The sequence below is a fragment of the Egretta garzetta genome, unplaced genomic scaffold (genome assembly GCF_000687185.1).
Source record: "Egretta garzetta isolate BGI_Z169 unplaced genomic scaffold, ASM68718v1 scaffold721, whole genome shotgun sequence".
Classification (NCBI taxonomy): domain Eukaryota; kingdom Metazoa; phylum Chordata; class Aves; order Pelecaniformes; family Ardeidae; genus Egretta; species Egretta garzetta.
In genome coordinates, this window is record NW_009258496.1 from 144,618 (window position 1) to 153,869 (window position 9,252).

Genomic DNA, 9,252 nt, shown 5'->3' on the forward strand with positions numbered 1-9,252 from the left:
TGTGAAGAAAGCTGACTTAAACTTACAGCTAACAGATCCATTTATCCTGCTGTCATGTGCATGGAGCAGATCTGTTTTTTCCTGGTCCAATTCCTTTCAATTGTTCAGGTTGTTGGTATGTAACATTGACACTTCTGGTTAGGGTTGTGCTGGGAAGATTGCTTATCCTTTGGCTTGAGGCCTTGAAAACAGGGCTCATCTAGGGAGTCTGCTATTCTATGGATTTTGGTATCAGTGAAAGATGATACCACATTAGACTACATCTGTGTGGGCATCCAGAAGGAGGTTTTACAGTGACGGTACATTACATGAAGCTCTTATTTTTGCCTGGGTTGCCACTTGTTTTTGCTGGGTCACAGTGGCAACCTCAGAACATAGCAACTGGAGAATGCTAGGAGAAATGTAACCTTGTGTGCAGAGCTGTGCTAATACCATAGCTATGCCACACTTGTCGATCTGCTGTCTAGTAAATGCAGGAACATCTGAGGTACCAGTTCTGCGGGAATCTGGATTTCCACGTTGGTACTGGAGGTTTATTGTCAGTGATAAAGATTAACTTTAAAATGGTGTGGGTAGTTCCTTATTTTTTAGTTGACAGAAAACAAAAAAAGGCTCTGTTGCTTGGTTTTTATTGTTATGTGTGTCTTTTCATGTATGGCAGCAGGACACCCAAGGGGCTAGTTAATATAGGGCTTTTTTTTGTGATGGCAAGAAACGTTTTCATTTTTCTCTTAAGGACAAACAAAAATATTTCTGCAATACATGCTTTCCTACCCAGAAAGTGCAGGTGATGCTGTCATAATTATTACATTTGTTTTTCATCCTGCCAGTGATATTAGGTGTGAATGACATGGCTTTGTACCCTAACTGGCTGTCTCCCCTATAACTTCCTTTCTTCTTGTGTGCGATGTGTGTCCCTGGACTGCCCTGAGAGCTGTCCAGAAAGCCAGCAGAGACTGGCTGGGGGCTAGAGGGTGGAAATCAGATGGCCTATTTAGTATAGACATGAACTGTTTTAAATACCTGTTCTTGGGTATGCTGTTTTGATACTGCGATACAGTGTTAACTTTGTAATTTATTTTTTAATTGATGCTTCTTTAATTTTAAGATCAGAAGATGCTATCCATGTACTCTGGGTCTTAATTAGTCTTGATTAGAGAAAACATGGTCAAATTTTACATAATTTTTTGGCAAGTTATATGATGAGTCTAAAATTCTCCCCATAGCTCTAACGGAAGGGTTATAAGTGTTGAAAAGCAGAGGCAGTTACTGCCTTAGGTTTCTTGCCCAGCTTTCCTTTATTATATTAAGTACAGATATTTATGCCTGCTGTTTGGACAACTACCCAAGTGAAGCTTTCTTCCTTGGACTGACCCAGCTCCTGAGAGAGAAAGAGGACCAAAGGAGAAGTTTTTAAAATAAATAAAACTGTGGTAGTTTGACAGACCACAGATGTGACAGAAACTTAGTGCTGGTGCTTCACGTTCTGACTTGATATATTTGTAGTAGGTTTTTGATCTACCCAAAAGTCTCCATCTCTTAAATTAAATTAAGTCTGCATCTACTAAATTTAGCTTGGCAAATGTATGGTTTGTAATAAATTTGGAAATGGCTGCAAGAACAAGATGTTTAGGCTATTAAATACATAGAACGCTGTCATTGAGAAAGTATAATATATCACTGATTGCTAAATTTTCAGAAGTTGTTAAGTTTTTATCCCTTTCTAAGCCACATTTAAGTGTGCTAAAAAGTGAGTTAAGTGAATTTTGAATTCCTATTTCTTTATAGGCTATTGGGTTTATGTACTTACTGTACTGGGGTTTGTCAGGGATGATGAATTATTTTGGCAGGATTGTTCTGGTTAGATGGGTGTGTATATTGACAACAATTAATTCTAACATTAAAAAAAATATTTTGCAGGATAAAGAGGCATTGCAAGAGCAACAGTACAATAATCTCATTCAGATCTCTGCCCTACAGTCTAAATTGGATGAAGCGAGGCACAGAGTACCAGCATATGGCAGTTCTGCCCCAGTGCTGAAGGAGCAGTTACAGGCAGAGCAGGAAGCACTTCAGACGAAAGAGAGAGAGGTAAGAGTTTTGGTAGGGTCCTATAGACTTCTGAGTCACTCATGTAATTGCAGAAACATTTTGTGCAAACTTGTAAGTGGGAATATAAGCCATTCAAAACCCCAGTGACTACTGTTGTACTAAATGTGCTTCCTTACCTGGTATTCTTTATGCTTTGGTGTTAACTGACCTTCCTTTTTCTTGCTTTTTTCTGTTTTGCCATCCCCCTGTCCATCCGTCTCCCCTCCTACTGGAAACTGTCTTGTGATGATTCACATCAACGTTGAGACTGATCAATATCTGTTGTAAACTGATTTTTCCTTTCCTTCCAAAGTTGAAGTGGAGTGGAAGGTAGAAATATTTTTGTTTGACTTTGAGAGTGAGCAATAATTCCTTTAAGAACAGAAAGGACAATTACCCATAACGGTGTCATCTGACCTTCCCTGTTTTGTGAGCCAGAGAATGTTAGTGATGAATTCTTGCACCAGGCTAAGCTGAAACTTAGCGTAATTGGTCACATTACTCAAAACTTTTATTGGATTTACATGCATAGATGTGTACACCCCCCCACTGTATATTTAAGTAATATTACATAATGATTATTATATCTGTAATATACAAACATACAGTCCAGTTTAGGATGTGCAAAGAAGAATGTGGGTTATTCTCCACTTAATTGTACACCATTGTTTCAAGAGCAGTAAGATAATAAAAACTAATTTCTCACAGATGGACTCTCTTATGAAGTCTAACTTCAGGAGCCCCTAAGCCTTTTTCGTTCTCAAAGCCCCTGTACCTCACTACCTGTTAAGGCAAGAGATGATAAAACCTGTGGATGGCAAGATCACAGTGTGTCCAAATAACTCTTTGCTCTCAAGCTTCAAACAACTACAGAGAAATGTTCAGTTATTGACTCTTTTATGGTTGAAAGAGTCAATGCTCAAAAACTTTGATTGCTGCATTACTGGGATTAGCACTGCAGTGCTATTTTCTATCTTCTAGGAGGAAGAAAATGATGATTATGTTAACTGCTTGTGATTACATTAGACATCAAATGCTAACATGTCTCCTATTGTTACGTCAGATAACATCAGTGGTCAAAGCTTAGAATCATAGAATCGTTTAGGTTGGAAAAGACCTTTAAGATCATCACGTCCAACCGTTAACCTAACACTGTCATCCCACCACTAAACCGCATCCCTAAGCACCTCATCTACCCTTCTTTTAATTACCTCCAGGGATGGGGACTCAAACACCTCCCTGGGCAGCCCGTTCCAATGCCTGACAACCCCTTCTGTGAAGAAATTTTTCCTAATGTCCAACCTAAACCTGCCCTGGCACAACTTCAGACCATTTCCCCTCATCCTATCACCCGCTACCAGGGGGAAGAGACCAACCCCCACCTTGCTACAGCCTCCTTTCAGGCAGCTGTAGAGGGTGATAAGGTCTCCCCTCAGCCTCCTCCTTCTCAAGGCTAAACAACCCCAGTTCCTTCAGCTGCTCCTCACAAGACTTGTGCTCCAGACCCCTCACCAGCTTTGTTGCTCTCCTCTGGACACGTTCCAGCAACACAACGTCTTTCTTGTAGTGAGGGGCCCAAAACTGAGCACAGTATTCGAGGGGAGGCCTCACCAGTGCCAAGTACAGCTTGATTGGTCAGAAGATAGATTAACATCTTTTATGAGCAGTTAGATTTTTTTTTTTTAAACAAAATGGAAAACCACCTTTGTAGTACTTTGGTTTTGCAGCTGAGGAGCTGGGACGCTAGCTTCTTATTCTCTTTTTATGTCTCAAGTATTTTATTAATGCAAACTAATTGGATTTTAAATATAGGACTTGCTGAAGTTACTTCGTCTCAATAAGTAAGGTGATGAATGAAGTTGGGGTTTTTTTTCTGCTTAAGAGGACTTAATCTAAAGAACTATGCATTTTCTCTTTTTAGATTGTAAGCTTGTTAGACCAACTAGAACAATATAAAGATAATTTGAACAGTAAAAATGAGGAGATACTGCAGCTGAACTTGCAGTTAGAGATGCAAAAAAACCTTAGCGCTTCCAGCATCAGCCAGCTTCAGTTAGAGAACGCACACTTGAAGGTAGGTTTCCTTAGCTTTAGTGTGTGCCAGGTAAAATTTCAGAGACCTTCTCTCTTGAGTGCTGTGGTCTTCATCTTGTGATGTTACAGATACTTAGTTTGCTTCTCTGGTCAAGGGAATATTGCATTACCGTTACAAGGCTAATGCTGGTTATCATAGAACAAAAAGCCCCCAGTGCTCTAGGTTGATGCTTATGGCATTATCTTCTACAGTCATTTGATTTAAATAAAAAGTTTAGCTTTTTTTCTAGCCCTGACAGATTATGTACTACAGTGTTGTCAGTTGGTAATGACAAACTACACAGTTTTGTGTGCATTCCTGACCTCTACATCTATAGCAAATGTTACAAGTTAAAAAATTGGTTGGTTGTCAGTCTGGCAGTTAGTGTTCATACCTTACCTTGAAAGCTGAGAAATGTTGTGGCAATCTAATCCAGTGGTACAAATCTAAACAAATTAGCTGTAGTTGTGTTCTTGAGTTCTTTAACATCACAGTAAGGAGGAGAATGTTTAAATAAAGCCGTTAGTTCTGTTTGACCATTAGGTTGGGAGAGAAAGTAAGTAGAGAAAGTAAGTCCTTTCTAATAAGATTGCTGTTTTTTCCTATCAGGAGGATCTAACAAAACTTGAAGTGAAGCAAAATCAGGACCTGGGTATTAGTGATTCCTTACCTGTGTCATTCCCACAAGCACTACTTCGAGAAAAGAATCAAGAAATTGATCATTTGAATGAGCAGATGAAGAGGCTCCAGCACGAGCTAGAGAATGCTCTGGAGAATAAGGTAAGGGTACTTACTGTATGTCTTTGCTTGATTTTGAGGGAAGCAAGCTGTACAGAATCTTCCTGTAAATGAAATCTATTTGATAATTCTCTTAAAGTAGAGAGTATTCCGAGTAGGTACCAGCTGAAGTGTGTAATTTTTCCTGCTGTTAAATGTGTGTGCCTGCACGACTTGGAAGAAAAATGCAATTTAAACTCTGTGCAATAGTAATTCAGCCTACATACAGTAACATTCAGACCTTATCCTTTTCCTCAGGCTGTGGAAGACCAAAAATCTGAAATTGAGGAACTGAGATCACTTGTTGAGCACCTTCGTGGTGACCAGGAAAGGCTGTGTAAGGACAAAGATGAAGAGGTAGAGCAACTCCATGGAGTAATTGAGAAGCTTCAAAAAGAGCTGGCACAATTTGTACCACTATGTCATGAAGTTAGTGACAACCAAGATGATCTCTATCAACTTGCATTGGGAAAGCCAGTGGAAAACCTTCAGAATGAGTTGAAGAAGGGACTGGTAGATTGTCAGGGTGATATTGATCCAAACAGAAGAAATGCATTGCTGCTCTCCAGAGTGAGAGAACTTCAGGAAGAACTAGAGCTTGTTTTAACTGCTAGAGAAGCTCTGCAGCAGCAACTGGAAGAGAAGGAATTACAGTTCAAAATGGAAGTGGAATTTTTTGAGAAAAAATGCCAAAAATTACAAGAGTCGTCAGAGCAGCATGTTGCAGAGCTGACCTCTCTGAGACTACAGTACAATGCACTTCAGGAAGAGTACAGCCTTTTCCAAACACATTTTTCTCAGAGAGAGGTCGAAGCAAGGTTGACAACTTCCCACGTTCAAGAAATGGATGATACTGTGAGAGAAAGGGAAGCAAATATTTTAGAGAAAGATACGCAAATGAAGACAATGGCAGATCAAAGAGAAACTGATACAAGCAAGTTGCAGTACTTACCAAAAAAGGCAGCAGAGCTTCAAACAGAGCTGGAAAAGAGACATGCAAGTCAGGCTCAAGATGTTTATAGTCTTCAGTTAGAAGTTTCTAGACTTGATTTCCAGGTGCAAGCACTGAGTCAGAAAGAAGTAGGTTATCAGAGAGAAATCAATGAACTGCAAGGTAGTAATGCAAAACTGAAAGATGAAATTGAGGCATATGTGAAAGAGCTTGAAGCCTTACAACTGGAAAGAGGTGAACTTATTTCACAGTTAAAGTTGTACAAGTCAAAGGAGCAATGTGATTGTGAAGAGACTAACCTCAAGCCTTTCTGCCAGAAAGAAAGAAAAGATGAAGCCCTTAAAGGAATGGAGGAATTGGAAGAACTGGAAGCAAATGTTGATCAGTCATTTGCAATACTGGCTTCCCCTACTGAAAAACTGGTATGTGATTTGTTTTTTAATAGTATTATTTGTTTTTCAAAATAATCCAATTTTATGTGTCATATTAAGCCCTATAGCTTATCTTTTCAGTGCTGTAAGAAAGAGTGAAGATAAATACTGTGGCATAAAAATGGCTGTGAGTCAGTTGAAAGGTCTGTCTATCTTTGTGTAGTCTCTCCAGCAGTGGCTAGAGGTACATGCCTGCAAGGTCTAAGAACAGGCCAAGGATCCGTGGAAACCAGTAAGTCTTCTTGAGCTGGATATGATTTTGGGCATGGATCCAAAAGTAAGTGTTGGATGTAGGTGGCAAGGTGTTGGCAGTGGGGGAGCTGCAGATGGGCCTTTATAAGAAAAGGCTGGGGTTGCTCCATGCTGGGCACAGCTGGTTCCACTGCAGGACACAGCTGAACCAGTCAGCCATGTACATGGCACTGCTGCAAAAATGTGTTTAAGAAAGGACAAAACATCACACAGCCAGCAGAGGAGTGAGGGGGGAAAAAAGTGTGAGAAACAGCCCATGAGAGAGATGGTGCTGGAGCAAATATTCACACTGCAGGGGGGAGGATGTAGAGGAGTTTGGAACGAAGGAGTTAAATTAAGCCCGGGGAGAAAAGGTGAGGGGGGGATGGGGTGCTCTTTCAGTGCTTGTCTTTACTTCTTGCCATCCAACTCCATTTTTAATGGCGATAAATTAAATAAATATTTCCCAAGTCAAGTCTGTTTCGCCCATGAGAGTAGTTAGTAGGTGATATCCCTGTCTTTATCTCCACCCACAAGCTAGCTCTTTCTTATTTTCTTCCCCTGATCTGTTGAGGAGGGAAAGTGAGAATGCGGCTGGGTGGGCATCTGGCAGTCAGCCAAGGTCAACCCACCACAGGCTACTAGGACTGTGTTTGCCATGCTTTATGGTTGTCTTGGAGAACTACTTGAAAATACTTTGTCGTGTATCATATTTTTTTAGAAATCTTTACTGTGATTATTCCTCATATTTACTCTGAATCTTTTCTGGAACCATTTGCTCCAGAAAACTTAATATGAACTTTTATTAAATTACTTAATTTTGGAAAGCAGTAGGTCCCAGATGACCTGTTTTTCAGAGAGCTGTAGTTGTTTGTCATATATCAACTTACTGTCTTTTAAAGCTGGTTTACAGAGGTGATAAGTGTTGGTAAGAGGGGTTATACGAAAAGAGTTTGAGTGCACAGGGAAGGAGAAAAGTTAGGTGTCAGGTTTATGTGGATTTTGGGGGTCCTGATTGGCACTACAATATGGGTATTAAAACACAAGGTGGTTGACTTACACTGTACTACTTGCCCCTTTGTTGTGGAAAGGGAAGATGGCTTTTCAGCAGCAGGTAGAAATGATGGTTTGTAGGTAGAATTATTGGATTTCCAAGATAGGCAAAATAACTGAGCTTTAATAGCGGTATCACTAATGGTAAAAACCTACTTGCAGAGTTACTGTGATGTTACAGAATGTTTCATATTACTTTCCCATTTCGTTTCATAGCCCAGCAATCACAACAGGATGCAGTTCTTAGTTTTAAAATGTACTAATAACAGTGGATTTTCATTAGGTTTTCATCTGTTCTCTTTGAGCTACACTGATGTGTAATTTAAATAAGATACATACTAAATACTCCATTGTCCTCTCTCCTTATTTAGAGAAATGATAGGATAATTACTATGTAAAATCACTGATGTTTACTTTCTAAGTGGAAATGAAGAGTGTAGCTATGCAAAAAGTGTGATCATTACTGGTGTTTGTATTTTTATTTGCTTAGAAGTTCTAGTTTGGATCAGTGCCATTTGCCTAGGTGATACTGTACATTCATGGTCTGTCTCAGAAATCCCTCAGAAAAAAGGGATCAAGTGAGCACAGCATTGAATGACCTATGCAGAATGATGTTAGATCAGACTATTGAATATATGTATACAACACAGCATCAGAGCTTAGCCACCTGACTTCAGTGTAGTGGTCTACTGGACCGTGTTGCTTATATAGATAGTGATTGTTAGATCCCTGTTTAAAGAACATAAATAACTGCCATAACCAAATACACTATACACCAGCTTTACTGGCTGTGTTTTCTATCTGTTTCTATAGGTCTCTTTCAATTTTTCATAGCCACTTATTAGTAACAGTAACTCATGAAGTTCAGTTATCATCTTCCTGGTGGAAATCACATGCAGTAACAGTCTTTCTCTTGTACAGAATAGAGTACAGCTGCTTGACCTCACCTTAGTAATGATTATTTGTTACAAGCTTACATTACCGGAATATGTGTGACTTCCAACCAACTTCATTATTTATGCTGTTTGTCATGTAAAATGCATATACAGTGTGAGGTGCACACACAACATTAAAATCATAGTTACTGTAGATGCAATTTGAGAATGTATGGAAAATATACGATCTACGTGAATATGGAAATGGCTTGTAAAAAAAGTTTATCCTTTGAACACAATGCAGGGAGAGATAAAGGCTATGAACGCTTCACAGAATGAAAAGAATTTAATTATAAAGATGGCATCTGTAACCTGGCCACTGTTGTAAGAGATGATAAAAGAAGTTTTTACAAATACATTAACAGCAAAAAGAGAGCCAGGGAGAACCTCCATCCCCTAGTGGATGCAAAGGGGGGAACATTGCCACTAGGATGAGGAAAAGGCTGAGATACTTAGCACCTTCTTTGCCTCAGTCTTCAATGGCCCAATGAGTTATCCCCAGGGTACTCAGCCCCGCCCCCTGCCCCGCCCCAAGCTGGAAGATGGGGATGGTGAGTGGCATAAACCCCACAAAATCCAGGAGGAAGCAGTTTATGACCTGCTATGCCACCTGGACATCCACATGTCTATGGGGCCGGATGGGATCCACCCGAGAATGCTGAAGGAGCTGGCAGAGGAGCTTGCCAAGCCACTCTCCATCATTTTTAC

The 9,252-nt window shown here is 39.9% G+C and overlaps 1 protein-coding gene across 7 annotated transcripts in view; it reads left to right on the top strand.

Moving 5' to 3' along the window:
- The window catches only part of PCNT (pericentrin), a 105,324-nt gene that overhangs the window by 57,905 nt on the left and 38,167 nt on the right, over positions 1 to 9,252 (top strand). For all 7 annotated transcript variants that reach the window (XM_035901404.1, XM_035901396.1, XM_035901407.1 and 4 more), the window contains 4 exons: positions 1,921 to 2,091; positions 4,013 to 4,165; positions 4,775 to 4,945; positions 5,201 to 6,316. In XM_035901404.1, the coding sequence (XP_035757297.1) occupies positions 1,921 to 2,091; positions 4,013 to 4,165; positions 4,775 to 4,945; positions 5,201 to 6,316 (1,611 nt within the window). The remainder of the gene's footprint in view (positions 1 to 1,920; positions 2,092 to 4,012; positions 4,166 to 4,774; positions 4,946 to 5,200; positions 6,317 to 9,252) is intronic.